The sequence below is a fragment of the Battus philenor genome, unplaced genomic scaffold, assembly GCF_028537555.1.
Source record: "Battus philenor isolate CCGP_79_NKW_IND1 unplaced genomic scaffold, ilBatPhil1.0.hap1 SCAF_19, whole genome shotgun sequence".
Lineage (NCBI taxonomy): Eukaryota > Metazoa > Arthropoda > Insecta > Lepidoptera > Papilionidae > Battus > Battus philenor.
In genome coordinates, this window is record NW_027181681.1 from 8,125,034 (window position 1) to 8,144,268 (window position 19,235).

Here is a 19,235-nt window from a genome sequence, read left to right on the forward strand (position 1 = left end):
AACCATATGAATATTTAAAAAATAGATAAGTATTTTGGTGTAATAATCAAACTTTGCTTACCATTAGGCATTTATGCGTAATGTTTGTCGCTGTTTCAATTTAAAAAATAATTTTCATAAATTTACTGATTTTTTTTCAAGTCCCAAAAAAATCATTAAAACGGCAACGAAAACGGTATTTAATATTATAAAGCGATATTATTTTAAATCACATAAATCATTAACATTACATTGCCTAGTTACAATATAGCTAAATTGAAGACAAAATCATAAATTTTTATAATAATCTAGTTTCTGAAATTAATAAAATTAAACTAAAATAGCACATAGTACAGACCACATTAGAGAGCAACCGGGGTCTTTTCCTTTATCTTTATGATCTAATTTTATATAATTTCAAATCTTAATATGGAACATCAAAAAAAAAATGAAAGCATTAGATTACAAAACATTTTTAATATAATCAAACAAACAATTTTTATACACAAACAAGCATTAACTAACTCAGAATATCATGCTTTGATGCCACTCAGATACAAACTGACCAGATGATAGTCAAGTGTATACTTAGTAGAAATCTGCTTATTAGATACAAATCATTGTTGTATAATTAAGAGATCTTTATTTATATGTAAAATGAGTTGAATATTTTTCTTAGAATGCATGTTAAGAATAGTTAAGTAAACAAAATTAGAAACTCCTTTATTTCTTTGGAAACAATGTATACTGAAAGTGTTGTGGCATGGCAGTGCTATTTTTAGGTTATGTAACACAATTGAATTACTAACACCACTATAAAGTCTCTGAAATGCTGTTTTCTTAACTGTTATAGATGGTAAGCCTTTAAGTAATAAATATATAAGTATTTTTAGTTGCATCTAAGACATTTTGGATATATTAGTTTTGTTTGTTACATTACTTGCTGATTTCAACTTGAAAAAATTGAAAATCGAAATATATAGGCTGAAAACTTTGATTGTATTCTCTTAATATTATAAAATGTGATTTAAAGGCGTATTGGCCTTAGCCAATTTATAATAATAATTAAATCAATTTGGACAAGGAATCTGTCTGATTAATATAGTCTAAGTTACAAAGCATTTCAGTTCTCTACTGGCAGCGGGTCAGGTATTACAAAGCTCTTGACCGAAGTGCTAAAAGCAGAATTTACTTTCGCCTGGAGGTATTATGATACATTCGTTTACGATCATTTATGGGTAACATAAGGCTTCTGACGTAAGGTAAGTTGCCCGGTGGTCCGTACGCGAGACTTCGCCTTGTGTGCTGTGGGCGGCGGTTGGGGTGGCAAAAGGGGGGCGCTGTCTCACGACTCTCCGTTGCCGCTATCGTCGCCGTCGCCCTCGCCACCTTCGATTTCTTCATCCGAATCGGAATCGAGGTCGTCGTAATCATCGTCGTAAAAATCTGTCATATCCAACTGAGCAAAAAAGATTGTTGATAATATAAATTTAAATTATAGAGAATTGCACAGGAAAATAAGTTTAAATGAGCATTATTCATATTATTATCGACATAAGACATAATTTAGTGTCAGGTTGTGTACATCATGAGAAGAACATAATCATATCATGAGATGTCATGTCTTGACCTGTAAATGTTGTCAGTGCCTAGTTATTTTTTGAACTTCAAAGTTTTTTACCATATTCATTTGTTTATATCACATATAATACTTCACAATGAGCACTTGTGTACGACTTAAGAATTTCAGAAGAGACTAATTTAATAAAAACTAGAATCACATCGACTCCCCTATAATGGCATGAGAACTTATGTTGCGAGGGTTACAAATGCGCCGTGATCTAAGATGTCATTACAAGCTCACGCAGGTTTTTTGTGGCCGTTTTTACAATATCTTTAAATCTTTCACATTGTAATGAGATTTTATTAAAATTTTTTGTTTAGTGAACTTATTTTTAGTTATTCTCATCCACTATTATTAAGAAGAATTATTTAATTTTACAAACAACACTTAATGGTTAGGTTAGTTAGAGACAGTTGCAACATGAATTGTTTTATATTAGTATTGGTAAATGTTGTCGGTTGTTTTATGGAGCGGACTCTAATGGCATTTGCTAATTCCGCGGGTTCGAGGCGGCTAACCCAACAGCACTTTCAAAGTAGCTAAGCTCGAGGGCTCCCAGGAGAGCCTCGACACTCCGTCGCTACCTACTATTTAACCGGAATAGGATGTGTTGTGATGTGTTCCGTACCTGCGGTTCTTGCGTCGTAGATTTAACTTGAGTTTTTATGCAATAATCTTCTAGTGTCAAAGGTACAACTATGCCTTCTTTTTCAGCTTCAACACGAGCTACCTGCGCTTGTTTCCTGAAAATATCAAATTTAATTAATATTCGCAATACATAGTGATTGCTTATTAGTGTAAAAGCCTTAAAGTGGCGAATACATATATAGATCATTGGCTATTAAATTATCAATACACATTATACGAAAATCAATGGTTTCAAAAATAATTTATGATAATATAATAAGTCAAAAGCGTTTTCAAAATTCGGATCACTACATATTCAAATTAATTATGGTTAACAGCCTGTCTGTGCACACTTTGTACTGTCAGAAGTTATTGACATGTCGCATTGCAAATTAATAAATTAACACAACATATTTCAGAGTAATCGTTTTATAAGGGGTAATTGGAAAGAGGCGTACGTAATAAAAGTTTTTTACTGACAAATAAGCTGTACATTTACCCCTTTAAAGTCGGGTTTACACCACACCGATTACCAATCACGCTGTACAAATACAGTCATAGATAAAATACTATTTTGAACTAGATATCTTTCACATACATTATTTACCCTTTTAGACAATTAATTGCAAACATCCAAATAACTTTTACAACCGAAATTAACTTTTACATTTTTTTTATTTACTAATATTTGATGAAATTTGCCTGTTACAATTTTTCATAAAGAAACAATAATTATTTAGGTCAGTTGAAGACCATGTCTTAAAGGGTTCTGACCGCGTTCAACTTTTACACAAATATCTTAAATAATAAAATGGACTCTTATAAAAATCACAGCAACTGGATTACATCTTCTACGCGTTGTTTTAATGTCGTGATAGTCATCATCATCAGCCTATAGACGTCCATTGCAAGGTATAAGCCTGCCACAAAGATCACCACGAACTATCGCGATCTTGAGTATCGTAGATCCACTTAGTGGGGAATCTGACGGGCCTCGTCCACCGGCTTGTGTTTGCCAATCGAGCGATATGCTTCGCCCACTGCCTCTAAACTATAATATATTAATAAAATTAACAATTTTATATGAGTTACATCATAAGCTATGTATATACCTGATAATGTTTTCATATTCCTTATCTTTTCCTTTAGAGTCGCGCCAACGGCGATACATAACGCTCGCGTCTACGTTGGCGGGGCTGAAGGTGTTCGGTTCGTTGAGCAAAGAAATAACGGAGAGTAGGACCGTGCGCACCGACTGCGTTGGGTTCCAGCGCTCGCAAGGCAGCTCTCCTGACTGCGGGTCATCAACCGGAGGATGCAGGATCGATATACACAGATCTCCGTTCTGAAAAATAATACAAAGAATTAATTTTTTAAATAATGAACAGTAGCAAAACGTTTACAACAACAATAATGTTAGTTAATTATGTAAAGCTGCCGCAACAGTATCTGAATAATTGAAAATAATTTTATGTATAAATACATATTCAAAATATATGTTATATCAGTGCCGTGTTCACTTGTTATAGCCTATTCAAATGTATATTAATTAAAAAAAATTTATTGTATTTATATATTGTAAGTATATATACTTACAATCAATAAAACACAAAATAATTTAAGAATAATAACCTAGTAGTATTATGCATGTAAATTGTGAGTTTTGCCCGTTTCATGTATTAAGGCTTTGTTAACAAATTAGTAAAAATGTGAAAACATTATTAACACAAAACACTGTGGCAATCGACAGGCGCGAGTATTTCAATTAAATTCGCCACTTTCTCTAACATTTCATTACTCCTTTCACTGTTTCGATATTTTACGTAAACGGATAAGACGATAAGTGAATTATATTCTATACTGTTATAATGTTAACATTTTTTTTTGCTTCTGTTACGTAAACTTTGTTTATTACAATACTTTATATAAATTCGGTTTATTCTAGTTATCATGCAGTTACAAGAATTAAGGAAGAAGGAATTATCAAATTTTAAGAAGGGATAGGCGCATTTTTTATGTACCAGCACGTATCGCGACGTATTCTTTTATTTGTTCTAATATGCAGAGGTGTGAAAAAGTTGCCCATAAATTGTCTGAAGTGGCAGTGGGCGGGGCATATCGCTCCCCGTTCTGACATCGCTCGTGCAACTGATGGCGGTAGGAGGCGAACGGTATTCGAGCGGCGACTGCGAACCGGTAGACGCGGCGTAGGTGGGTTCCCTCCTGAGGGGACAAGGTCGCGGGAAGTCGATGGATACGGGGCGCGCAAGACCAGACAAATTTTATACCTACCCTCTAAATCAAGATTTAGAATTTACATAACTTTTTATGGACGTTTCATCACCTGTACATACCGCAATAATTAAATTGTCTTACACTATTTTAATGAATTAAAACAAATGTTTCAATGAAACAATTTTTCTTTCATTTTTACTATAATTTTTTTTACATAATAAAAAATACACAATTTAGTAACTCTTTTTACTTAAGGAATAATTTATATTTTATTTATATTTTCATGTCTTAGGGTTTTGAGATTTTTGAGAATGTAAATGTTGCAAATTTAGATTAAAAAACTACAGAGTAAAGAACCTCCCGACGCTATGTAGCAACTGTGAGCTTGCTAACGAAGCACGAAGTTGTATTAGATTGGATAATGTATAGTGCAACCAGAGTCACTGTACTCCGTCTTAGGAAATCACGACGAGGTGGGAGCTGAAAAAAAGGAGTACGAGCGTTGACGGCAGGAGGGAACGGAGCTCCCGTCTCACCACGTATATACCTAAGGCGCGGTACAACGGTTTCGGTAGCACTGTAACAAGATATCGAAATGTCAAGTGAACGCCTGATTTTATTCCTCATCTATACCACAAAAATACAAAAACTCATCAGTGCTAAGTTGTCGAGAAACTGATTACAGTAGTTTACAAAGTAATACAACAAGCTTTACAGTATCACGAAATGTTACCAATCAAATAATGATTATTATTTACATTGACATAATTATATAAATATTTTTTAATTTTCATTTTATTTGCGTATTTTACAAGTACTACTCGTCGTCATCATATACTCCAAACTTTCTATGGGCATGGCGGAAGAAGCCCGGTAAGTGATAGCTGCTCACCTCTAAGTTACCCTTGAATAAGTGCGCAAGAAATATTCACTATTAAGATACTTTATTCTCGTATTATCGCTACTATAATTACAACCATTTGTTTTTTACACTTGTAATGAAACAAATGTTTATTTAATGTAAGTGACAAATGAACATATTGCGACAGACTGTTAGGTCTAAATGTAGGTGAAGGTTAATAACCTGAATGATCCATTTCGTCAACTAATATATTCGGGGAACCGAAAAGTAATGTCGTTTCTGTCGAAATATTTTACAGTAAAATCGATAGATCGCTCCGGCATTGAAAAATTGTATACTAGATGGCAAAAGGTTGCTGATAACGAAGGTGAATATGTGTTTTTATAAATATATTTTTGACATTACTTTCCGGTCCCATTAATATTTTGACGACTTGTAATGCAAAAAAAATTATATATTTTTTTTTGGATGTAGCGGTCTTTAGCAGAGGCCTATGCTTTGCAGTGGGTCTCACTGTTGCCCCATTGGCGCAGATATAGATTACACAGAGCCTTGTTTCAGTTAGCAAAGGCCTGGATATTACTTTATTACTGGATTGGAGGCCATGAGCGAATGGTAAATAAAATTGCAGTTGCTATAAATTAAAACGTAAAGTAATAGTTCAATTGCATTGACTTTTTAAGTTATCGTGAACATTTTTATTTGTACGGTGAACGAGACAATCGCCAGATATGCATAGTCATAAAGGTATAATCTTGAACTATCATGTATCAACAAGTTTTGTGCAGGGACTGTTAGATTGTAATCTCCAGATGCGACTGAAACTGAAAAAATACCTCAAGATATGTCGGAATCATAAAAGTGCATAAGTGCATGTCTGGCTATACCGCTTAATGTACCTTAAAGGCGACAGATCGCAGGATATATGAATTAAAATGAAAATAAACATTTTCTAGAAAGCCATCAAATCTAACGATAGCAACGTATGATCTCTGTTTCGTTAAATATGGTCGTATCTCGGACGTAGTCACGATGATAAAGCATAAAGCGATGAACAAGGATCGTCGCCCTCGGCTAAATATATGCCACCGGTTCATTGCGCTTCACAAAGAAAACGCGTCAGGAAAGACTCAACATACACTCGGCTCACAATACTTACGTGGTAAACGATAAAGACAACTAACTAGGTAGCCGATCAAGCGATCGACAGCAAATGATAACCACCAATACCTGTTCATAGGACTGGACGAAGGGGACGTTATTATATTTTTTTTTAGTTTATTTCCATGTGATTACAATTTTTCATGTGTTATACATTTAGAAGGTTCTATTATAAAACGATCTACCTTATCCTATCATGGCTTAAACATTAATTATTCAAATTATAATTTAAAAAATAAGTTTATATATGTCAAACTTTTAAACGCCCAAATACTGACACAAACAAAAACATTTACGAATAAATAACAAATAATGAATACATGTTGTATACGGTAACAGAATTTTAACTTGAGTTTTAAATGTTTGTAATATGTAATTAGATTATTTCGACATTTAAGAAGGACGTTAACAACTGACACATTTTATGAATAGTATAGCTGCCAACTATATATTAGAATTACATGCCGTAATTTTAAGTAATTAAATAAAATTTTAAGAATCGAATACACAGTTCAGGCAAGCAAATCAAAATTGACAAATATCCAATTTGCGACCTTGGCTGCTCGGTACACTTGGATTGAAGGTCCGTTGCCGCACGGTAATAACGGAAACATATTTCTATTTCTCGAATAAAAAGATTCTTTCGTTCTTTTAAGTATTTGTGATATAAAACACAATAGAACGACTGTAACCTGTTTCTGGGACTTTAATTGTCTCATAATATGAATGATATTTTTTTCTACATTTCTACAAATGATAAAATGGTATAAAATTATTTTTATATGTGTGAAGGCGAGATTGTAATTATAGGCGACTAATTACCAATTTATTAATCATTTTACTCTTTTCAATAACTCCTACAGCAATCTGCCATAAAAGAGCGCCTAAAAATTAAAAAATAAAGAAAGCAAAGGTAACTAAATATTTAGTCTTATCCCTATACTACATGGATATGGAACATTTTTCATTCTTTTTTAGCCGCTTGGGTTTTAAATAAAAAAATGCCTCTGAATATTACGTTTTAAATAACTGTATAGACGTGATTTAAATCAAAGTAACATTTATCTGTACGTTAATTATTGCGTATTTATCAGTGCTTTCGGGTCAGAGCCATAAACACGTCACTAACGCTCTACAAACAATCGGGCGTAAAAAGCGGCACCACGTGGTTTTACACAAAGAAAATGTGATCGAAATGTTTTGGCACAAACTGCAGAGATAGAGTCGTTCATCTAGGGCGCTATTTACGGTCATGGATATATGTAGGCAGCGCCAGTGCAAAATGACATCGATGGAGGAGGTCGTCTGGAATAAGGTTAATTATCTCATGGCCGCGGCCTGCCAATGTTGACCTGTATTACAAAAAAATCGGAACTCTTACCGTTGCCTGAATCTTTTGTATCAGTTATTAATTGTACAATGAATACGAATCCTCTAATGGGGCATCTGCTGGAGCGGTCTGAGGGCTTGGCAGCCTCTCTAGGGTCTCCCGGAAGTCACCTTAAAGGATACTATGTGCCATTTCCACTTTGCCGCCTCGATCCCACGGAATCTGCTAATGCCACTTGGGCCGCAAAACGTTTCATAGATACATTACATACATTTTGCCTACACACAACCCGTAAATAAATATATCAACGCCGAACAATTGTAGAAAAAACAGGCGGTGAATCATGTCGTTAGTTTGATGACCCTTGTTTCGACACAACTTTATTTCGCCTCACGGGGACACGATCGTCTCTCAAAAATTAACGGTAAATTTTGAACGTTACATGAATTGTAATCCGCGTGATGGTGCTAATGGTATTGGCAGCGGTACCATTTAATGTATTGATTTAATAAATATTATTCTCGAGAAATAATCTGACCATGTCGTTTAAAATTTCTCGATATACAAAATAAATGGTTTACTGGTATAAAAACTTTAAACGGGTGAATGTGTAGCTCATTGGTCAGTAAAAAACAATATTTGTTTACAATCACTTTGTATAAAGTGATAACTCTGAAGTATATTAAATTAAATCTTATTTTTCTATTGGAAAGCAACAGTCCAATAACTTCTGGCAATACAATCTGCAGTGATAATTTTTTGTGTAGTAAGTAATCCGAATTTTGAAAACGCATTTTCTTACTGAATTAAATTAAATTAAAATAACGTTAATAATAATTAATGAAACTATTGATTGACCAAGGTGTATCATAAATTAATTGAGAGTAAGAAAGCTAAACTTGTGTAATTCTTAAAGAATTGCGCTTTCAATGTTAACGTCGTGTATGTAAATACTTAAATCTCATAAATTTTTATGACGGAAAATATTTCTAAAATATTGAGAAGTGATATTCTGTGAGAGCGGAAATACATGCGGTATGACCACTTTTTAATTATTTTAAAGTACACTCATCATTATAGCCGATAGATACCCACAGCAAGGCCTGTCGCAAAGGTCGTAACGATGACTGGTTTTGCGCTACCTGCATTCAGCGACTTCCTGCGCTAGGCTGCACTCAGATCTGCGATCTTTATTAAGTATAAAAAATATTTAGAGAACACGGTGAACTGTTAAAACGTTCCGTGGCAATTTTTGAAGATTTTCCATTCAGGCCGCGTGGGGCATTTACGATTCACACTTTAAAAATTCCAAAAAGTCGTTTAAGACGTATGCTTTAGTTTTTCAATACTGCAAAGACATAATTAGCGGAAGAAAGTTATAAATTTCAATATGCATTACGAACGCACATACGTAATAATGTTAAGTTATCTATATCCAGCCCTACAATTAATTTTTTAAGAATCCTTTGTTTTTCAATGAGATCTGCAAATGAACCTGAGCGGAATGTGCAACGGGGGTCGTATACGCTCCACATGGCATGGAATGTGTTAACCTTGCCTCATGATGCCTATATTCATCCTCTAATGGAATTGAAAAATATTTAGAGTTTTATTTCGAAATAAAGTTTCCCGGTACATGTTTAAAGAAGAATCAACACTTTATAAATAATTTAAAAAGTATTCACGAAAGAAAGTCGGCAGATCCGATATCCCGGCACTGAAATAAAAATATGTAAATAAACGCTACGTACGAGTAAGTAACCCGCTTAGCGGTGAATTTTATAATTTTATCGAAATGCGCAGAAGAGAAAGTTTTGTAGCCTAGCCACGGACGATTGGTACAGAGTTTTTATTCTTAAAAACATTGGTTTGGGTGCTAAGGCAAGTAACATTTATTGCACTTTGCAAATTTCTGCGAAACTTTTTTATTCATATAAAAATGGTGTCAAAGGATCTTACAAATTTAACATTTGTTAATTTTTTCGGATTTAACATTTATAAATTTCTTTTGCACGAAGCATATAACATGTTAAGGTTAACTTATAATTACTAATTTGTATAATTAACTTATAATTATATAAATATTTTTAAAACAAAATAAGATTATAAGTTAACTTATAATCAGATGAGAAGCACTTCATTTGATAAGTTTTGGTAGTAATGACGGATAACAGCAAGTTTTTAAATCTGTAATTTTAATTAAAAGTTACTTAAACATCTTTAAATAGAAATAATATTCTCGTAACGTCCAAGTTTCTCCTTCAAAAAGTTAATAAACTTTCATTGGTCTTTGTGTATGCCCTTGTATATATATATATATATATATATATATATATATATATATATATATATATATATATATATAATAAAATTTCAACTTCGTTTTATTTTAGTTTTAAATATAAAATAAAATTTATTTCATCAAAAAAATCTTATTACAGCATTCAAGTGTTTTTAGTGGATCGAAATATGTGGAGCTTGGTTTTTTAGCACCTTTTACTGAGTTTTAAATAATAGTGTACACATCAGTTTCAAAAATCTGAGAAAAAACTGTTGAGTTTCTGTTTTAAAATTAACGACGATTTAAAAGTGCGTGTAAATTCCTACTTGAGAAAGATATTCTGAATTTGAATTCGACAAATAGAACTATTTAAAAAGACTTAGGTTTAAGACTGTATTTGGTCACTAGAGGCCCTTGTCTCGCCAAAGGTCATCGAGTAGCTCGATTTAACTTTATTCGTTCGCACCTAAATTGGGATGATGTCGCTTGGGAAATATACACTTTACCGATGGCCTAGATTCTCTTTTAAGATGACAGTACGGTCAATGTATGACGACGTCCCGAATAGATATAATCTCACTGTAGGAAAATAATCTTATTGTGGCAGTATATTATTTATTAAGGGGCATACCTAGTGTGAAATTTTCAAAAAATCGATTTTTTTTTATTTTCATATTTCGATAGGTTATACCTTTAAAAATAACATACTAAAATTTTGATCGATATCTTAAATAGTTTTTGAGTTACAGCCATTTAAAAGAGTAGCCGCTCGGCAGTTAGGTAGTTGCATTGGCTACGGGACATACCTGAGCTACTGTTCGGAGTCTACCGTCTTTTCCAACCTTTGCAAATAGGATTCAGGTTTCTATTGTGAGCCTCCAGGTATCAGCAATTTAGTGATGTGCAAAACTTGTCACAATGAAATTACTTTTAATCAAGCAAGTCCAAGAGGCCTGGGGTTTAAAATTGCTATCATTTGTGAATGTGGTAATTCGTACATTAATTCTGGACCAAAGGTCGATAATGCATTTGAAATAAACAGACGTCTTGTTGCTGTGATGCGTCTTTTGGACGTCGGAATAAATGGGATCAATCTTTTTGCGGACTAATGGATCTAGCAAGCAAATTTTACCATCAAACTTTTGATGGATGTTTTAAAAATTTGTGGACAGCTTCTTCAGCTCAACAAGCCCTTTTTGAGGAAGAGGAAGGTGAAACATATGGACCTGGAATAGCAGATTAGCTGTAAGTATGACTTTAATCCATTTATAACAGTGAAAACGATCATTTTATCTTTAAACGCGTTTTTCTCGAAACAGCATTTTTCGAATTTGCTGGAGTGATTACTCGGAGACAAATGATCCGATCGCTATCAAATTTTTTTCACATCTTCTCTATATAGTTCTCCATACGATGACCCTCCAGTTTTTTGATCTGATCAAAAATCGGATTTTGGTAGGCCAAAAACCACCAAAATTTTGGGTAAAATTTAACTTTTTTTTTCAACATGCCGCCATTTTGTCAATTTTTGATTTTTTGATTCGTCCGAGGGTCATCGTACAGACAATATGTTTTTTAACGAGAATTTTTTTTTTAGGTTTTATCAACAGTTCTCCGTTGATAATACCTAAAAAAAAGAAGAATGAAGAAAAGAGGCTGCAATCACTCCAGCAGTAGAGGACCTTTTTTTTTGGCGCCGCCGGAGATCGCGTGTTATTTCAAAAATATTTAATATATTATTCCAAAAATTATACTGTGTATTCTCAAAACATGTATAAATATACTCTCAAAATTTTAAAACGATTGATCCACTAGTTTTTTTTATTAATTCCCAAAAATCGCCTTTTTTTCTGGCTGTCACACTAGGTGTGCCACTTAAGTCAGCTCTTAAACGCATACTGCAACTCAATATCCTGAACGACCAGTCTTGTAGTGCCCGGAACCAGCGAGCAGGCTATGTCGTCGGTCCACCTACCCTAGCTCGCGGTCGCCACCAGCGAACTGTGTGATCTCAAAGAAAGGGCCAAGGACATTATGTGGTAGGGTGGTATTTTGTAATTAGCATGCACGCCCCCACACATAGTAAAAAGTGGATCACAGGCACATTTGACTGTAAATTGTGACATTTTTCGATATCCATAGAGAATTTTTTTTCATGCAGCTGTAGTCCCGGAATATCTGGCTAAGGTTGGAGTCCCGGGTTTGCGGTAGCCAGCACGCTCGTCAAGCGAAATCTATTTAAACATGCTGGGTAGATGCTGGGAAAAAGTTAGGCATAGGTATCCAGCACCAGCTGTGCTAAGGGACTTTAAAACTGCATTGGTGGAAGAATGCGAATGGAAACGTAATGCCTCTAAGTTTCATTCACAACAAAGAGTATGTCTGGATGAATACAGACAGTTTCTAAATATTTCTCTTTAAAATTGATAGAATAAGAAATTTAATAATAATATTATTATTAATAAACTATCAACTCATTTAAAAAGTATGGTTTGTAAATAAATTACTTTTATGTTAATTAATAATCATTTGTGTTCCTCTAAATACATACAGTAGTGTATTTACTGTTATTTTAGTATGAAGTATACATTAAGAAAATATGAAAGTTATATATATATTAAAAATGCATTATTTAAGAATATTTTGTAAAATTATGGTTATATTCAAACATCTACGATTTAAAAAAAGTACAAAACGGTAAAATTAGAAGTGATTTTGAGTATGATTGTTCTAAGCGACGGCTACAAATATGGCGGATATAAATTTCGTATTAATCTACCAATTTTACGTTATAACGTGTGATGAAATTGTCATTTAACATTTCCTAATTATTCTAAAATTGATCTGTCAATGGTTCAGAATTAATTATTCCTAACCAGAATTAATTATTCTCAAAAATATTAATAGTAGTCTCTATCGGAAGAACTACAAACAGACAACGAAGACGACAATTTAAAGCTATTATGTAGATATCGTGATAGTAGAAGTATATAAATTAATACTAAACATATTTCAAACGACTCGACTAAATCTCGAATATAAAATTTTAGCCTTGCATTTATTATCCAGAAAATCATTCAACGCTTTATCTCTAAATTGCAAATATATAACATCATTTATTCTTATGTCCCCAAGATGGGGCAGAGGGCGTCCACAGTACGTTGCTATCCTGAGCGGTCTGGAGCCTCGCGCTTTACTTCGCTCCACGTCGTTCCAACTGCCTTCACTTCTGCAGTGATCGACCGCCGCCAGGTTTGCTTTGGACGGCAAGGTCTACGTTTTCCGTGCAATACCGTGTATAGCATATACATAACAAAACTCGCCATTAAGTGGTTTTGGATATTTTAGTAATTATTTTTTTATTTGAGTAAATATGTTTATTAAAATAGTTATGTAAGTAATAATCCATTACGAAATTGTCAAAAAATTTTGTACTCAAAAATTTAAAAACATGAAACATATTTTATACCGTTACCGTACGTTCCGTACCGTCGACAATAATTGTAACGTCATTCAACGCATATTTTTTGATGCGAGGAATAATTCTAACTGAAGATAATAATCTTTTTAGGATTCACTGATTTGTGGAACTTGAAGTATAACGTTATCTAGTTATTATTAGAAGTACTGACGTTACCACTTTGTTGATGACTAAAAGGTAAATCAGAGAAAGTACAAATACCTACATAGAGAAATTGGATATAAATGTATGGAGGTTAAAGTTAACGGGATAAATATCGAAAGTGAAGGCTTGAAAATTTACAAAGCAAACATGACTATTTTAATAAGAAAAAAAGGCTCATAGAATTATTTGGGTCTTAAAAGACGGCACTTTTGTAAACGATAATGTTAAATAGATATAACTATCAGATTAATACTAAATATTTGGCAAAATTATGTCAAAGAACTATTTAAAGACAATTATAATCATTTGAACATATTGTCACAATTAACCGGACCTAGCATAACCAAAAAAGTAATTTTCGGTGCAAATGTTGTGATCGCTGATGAGATATTGAGTGAAACATTAAAGCTACCAATAAATGAAAATCTGAGTACTTAATGAGATCTGCAACAGCGGCATCACACCAAGATTGACTGCAAATAACTTATGACACTTACAATGCTAAAAGGTGTAATGAAATTAGGCTTATATCATTGATGAGTCATTATTGATATTAGCTTTAAAGATCTTTCAAAGGATCATTTATAACTGAGATTTTAATAAAACAGTAGTAAAAGTGCATCTGAAGGCCATCCAAAAACTGAGAACATTTATGAGGATACTTTAACAACTAAAATATCATGTTCAGTTGTGATTAAGCATTAAAGACAATTCCTAAAACAACAAATTGGATAGGTTGCTTTGTCAAATCAAGACCAACAATAGATTAGTATACAGAATCATTCATAATTATTTATCAAATGGTTTAAAATATTTGAAATTGATGGTAATGTTAAAACTCTTCAATTGAATTCCTAATGCACATATGCTGAGAGAGCTCAGAGCACAGAAGCTCAGAGAGCCAACCTTTAAGTAAAAATGAGGTTTTTTATATTGCATGTAGACTGAGAATAAATAACAGGTATTTAATGCTAACAAATAAAGCCCTGTTCATCTATGACAAATATTAATGGGTTTGTTATTTGTATCAGAAGGGTCAATGTATTTTATCCACTATGAACTGATTCTATGAGATCCAAAGTTAATAAGATTTTGGAGTGGTAGTGTCAGAATGTTGTTCTGTATGATTGACATCACATTAAAAATCATCTGCAATGGCTGTTAGATTCATTCAGTAAACAGACAAATATTTTATTGTATAATATAATAAAAAACAAATTCCAAATGTGATGAACTTAGAAACATACTTTTTAAGTTCAAGTGTAGGTACCTACACAAGTAATAATTTTTCTAACCTTTCTGAAATAATCATTGATTTACATCAAGTTTAAGTAACTATATAGGCAAAGTGCCTACAAATATTGGCAGTATCTCATACTATGTTACTTAATAATACCCAGCATAAAAAAAAATTGAAAACACTCATGAGGAACATTGTACTTCATATTTAAACTTGCACCTCTTTATACTTTTTAATTTCTTTTTGTTAATATATTGAATGTTGCTTGCTTAAAAATTTACCAGTTCACTTCTTTTTATGAATCAATAATTTTCTCCTAGAAGACTAACCATTTTTTTTTAGGAAAATTAAAGTTTTGGTTTGAACAAATAAGTATGTAGTAGACAGTGACACATTAACAAAGATATTCTTAAAAAGATATTCTTTCAATGAAATTGAAAAATAAATCACAAACAATGAGGAAAAATGATTTGAAACAACTACCTGTAAAATCACTGTTAAAAGCATCTAATATCCTTTATAATAATAAAAGTTGTTAATTTTTTTAATCTTAGTGGACTGGTAAAGCTTACTGTGTTAAAAAAGAGACTTATTACAATTTCTCATCATGAAAAACTTCAATACTTGTAATATTATGTAGTTAAGATTAATAACTCTAATATAGGACTTTACAACTAGTAAGAGTAAAATTAGCAGTTCTATCTGAAAGTTCTTTAATTACATAGACAAACAAAAAAAAATTAAAGTTGATATAATTTCCTAAGACCAACCCAAGCACCTATGGTTTACTGTAAAAGAAAAGTAATGCTCTATGTATTTATCAGTTTTTTGTAAATTTTTACTTATATGTTGATGGTTCATTTGAACAAAATGAAATGTTTCTTATCATTTATGTATGCCAATACAGATACAAGTCCTGGTAAAAAAGAATAGTGTTAATAATGATAAGAAGTGCTAATTATATTTTATAACCTTAAAATAATATAAAAGAACTATTTTGAGTTTTAATTTATATAATTTTGTGTGTTGTGCCTGTTAATATAATGGGTATGATTAAAATCTTAACATACACTTACCTCATAAACATTTGGATGCCATACTTTTGTCAAAAACCTAATAGAGGGTGGAGAATAAGGATAGTCTGGAGGGAACTTCATGTGTGCCTGCAATATAACAGAAAAAGAGGTCAATTCAAAGAGTTCATGTAAAATAAATCTAACAAACTAAAAATGATATAACATGGTTATTGCACTATACTCTTGGTGGCTTTTCATTAAAGCAGCTACAATATTTACTACCATGTTAATTGCAGAGAAATTGCACAAATGTAGAAGGGTCATGTTAAGTTAATTGTATTTGGTGAATAGATGTGGAAAAAAGTGAAATAAAAATATATCTTTTAAGAGTATATGTTTAAGGTTTGCTCTATTAATTTTAAAATTAAACATATAAATACTTTAGTTATTATTCCACCAATATATTATGAATATTCCTATAAAAGAAGCATAGAGTTTTGTTTTTTCTTCTCTTTTAATTTTAGCCCAAAATATGTTTGTATGTAATTATTATTGAATTATTTACTATATTAAAAATGTAACCTTAAATAGAACACAGATCAAATGCTAGAACATATAATGTTTCGATACATATCTTTATACCTATCTACAGATATATACAATTTAATTAGTGGGCACCATCTAAACAATGGATAAATGAAGTAAAGAAGAAGAAAAGATATTATTTTAAATATTTTTGGAGCTTATAATGAATGGATTCTTGGGATTATTAAAAGCAAAACAGGGAGATATTTAAGGTATGCATCAATCCCTATTCAATAATTATTCTATTTAGTAACTTTATTATTCACATATTAGAACTACACAGCAAGAGAGCAATAATTGCAAAACTGGTCAGCACAATCAGTGTTGTTATGCAGAAAAAACTTAGAAGATTAACATGAAATCTAAAATTTATTTGTTTTACGGATAATCCTTGAATATTAATAAAATCTCCAATTATTTAGTCCATTAAATTTGGTTGTCGAAAGTTTAGCCAAAATTTGAAAACTTAAGTTCATGTGCAAATCTTAGGTTAAGTTACATAAAATGAAATAACCAGTTAATTTTATTAAAAAGAAATATAATTGTAAAAGAGGTAATAGGAAAAAGAATATTTACCTTGAAATATCCGCCTTGATATAATGTATCCGGAGGACCAAATATTGCAACTTCCCATTCAAACAAATTGTCCTCTCCTAACAGTTTCACTCTAAAACCTTCCACGGGTTCTTCCTGAAGACTTTTATATTCTAAGGCTAAAGCTCTTAAAGCAGAACTCGTTGGAACCGTACTAGACATTTTCACAAATACTTCTTTTACAGTAATAAAAATTATAATTACTATCTTCAAGTGATTCTATTGACATAACACTGTAAAACTCTCACGGTCCACGTATTCACGAGGCATTTCAATTTGATTCGAGTCACAACAACAATGAACGAATTTTGGTAAACACATCGACAAGAAAGTCACGAATTGCTATGATTCACCCACTTTCGAAGCCAATATTGAAGCATGTGCTGACAGAAATAATTAAAATGGATCCGTTAATGCTATACGGCGAAAGATAAAACAATGAGGAAGGCACTATCCAATGGTTTAACAATCACAGATCTAAGGAAAACGGCTGTGTCCGTCCATACACAGCTGCTACCTGAGTTGCCCGAACGAAAATTGTAGAACAGCTGTTAGTTATTTCCGTGCTTGATTGCGCAGCGTTATGACGCACGCGGCCATTTATCGACTATCAATGCTAGTTGAGCCATCTAGTTGTTATTTAATAAGAATATTGAATTATTAACAGAGTCATCTACTGTAAATTTTTATTAACTTGTTAAGTGCAGATGTATTAAATTAGTTCAAATATTTATGCACAGATGTCGTCATAATAAAAACATTTGATTGCGTTTCGAAACTAAAAGTTAAAATTTTAAACATTGTATATCCTTCAGCTTAAAGTTTTATTTTTTAAATCTTTATCGTTTACAGATTGCCTTTGATGATCTGAGACTAGCAACACACAAGTTGTAGTTGCTACTCTTGTACCTTTATATTTTGTCGTCTTATTGCTAACTTGTGTCTCGACCGACATCACACTTCAAGCAAAGAAAGAATAATCGTCTTGTTGACAGACGACGAACTACAAGTAACGGTTCAAGTGCAACGGGAATAATTCACGGGGCGTGCGACTGTGGGAACTGTTCATGATATTATTGACGTAGGTACATACAGAACCACGTATCTTTGTAAGCACAAGCATTTTATAAAGCATTCCGTATAGAACAGTCATGCGGTTTATTTTACATAACAGCCTTTTAATTTATTTAGAATAAAAACTCTTCACTCCTAAAAGTCTCAATTCTTAAAAAGGCATCCAAATCATTTTTGAATGAAATTACTGACACAGTCAATCTAATCTACTTTTCTACTATACGCATTAAACATAATGGAGGAAAACGAGCAATTCCTTTCGTGTATCTTTTTGTCTGGTGATAAAAATACGAAAAGTAAAATCAAATTCAGTTAACAGACCCTAAACTAAAATTTCAAAGTTATCGCAAGATTGGGCACTCTGCGGTCTCCATTAAAACTATACATATGGGGACGTTACTTTAAGAGAATGTAAAGAAAAGATAGAGGGTTCTATCTCTATATTAGTTATTATAAACAAACGAAACGAAGAAATAAATACAAATTTGAAAAATATTTGTACTTGTTACCTATATTACCACTATAATTAAGATTTCTGAATATAAATAATCAGTAGCAATATAATAAATATAATCAGTAACCTTCGAGTAACAAAAATAGAGACAAGAGTAAAAAGGCTTCTAGGCAAGCTTTGACCGTCGTAGACCTCGTTATCTCTTAACATCAGATGATACAGAGGTCAAATATCATAAAATATTGAAAAGATAAAATAAAATAAAACCATGATCAATAAACTTATTTGCGGCAGTTGCATATATTCATGAAGTGGGCGCATGATTCAAAGCCGTCTCGCCCACCATAGCCTTTAAAGGCAGCAAAAGCGGGGCCTTTTCCAACCCACGTATTCTCTTAGGAAATGTCTGCACCATTGGATATATTACGCCCCGTTTATTATATTGTTTTAATTGATTTTAAAATTACGATTGAAATAAAAATTGGAATATGTTATTCATTCATTTTGGGTCAAATGACATCGCGATGACAAACATCCCTGTGTCCAGC

The 19,235-nt window shown here is 32.4% G+C and overlaps 1 protein-coding gene across 1 annotated transcript; it reads right to left on the minus strand.

The window, feature by feature from the left end:
- Positions 1-479: 479 nt before the first annotated feature.
- On the minus strand, positions 480-17,743 carry LOC137921337 (ubiquitin-conjugating enzyme E2 R2). The gene is made up of 5 exons (XM_068764045.1): positions 17,142-17,743; positions 16,041-16,127; positions 3,343-3,575; positions 2,232-2,346; positions 480-1,438 (listed from the first exon to the last, which is right to left on the minus strand). The coding sequence occupies exons 1-5, from the start codon at positions 17,319-17,321 to the stop codon at positions 1,325-1,327; spliced, it is 729 nt and encodes a 242-aa protein (XP_068620146.1). The 5' UTR covers positions 17,322-17,743; the 3' UTR covers positions 480-1,324.
- Positions 17,744-19,235: the final 1,492 nt, after the last annotated feature.

Bases quoted from the DNA above. Each gene is read 5' to 3' on its own strand.
- LOC137921337 (XM_068764045.1), bottom strand. From the start codon at position 17,321: ATGTCTAGTACGGTTCCAACGAGTTCTGCTTTAAGAGCTTTAGCCTTA. The intron at 16,128-17,141 runs GTAAATATTCTT...GTTATATTGCAG, and splicing joins ATCAAGGCGGATATTTCAAG to GCACACATGAAGTTCCCTCC. The intron at 2,347-3,342 runs GTATATACATAG...TGATATTTTCAG, and splicing joins GAATATGAAAACATTATCAG to GAAACAAGCGCAGGTAGCTC.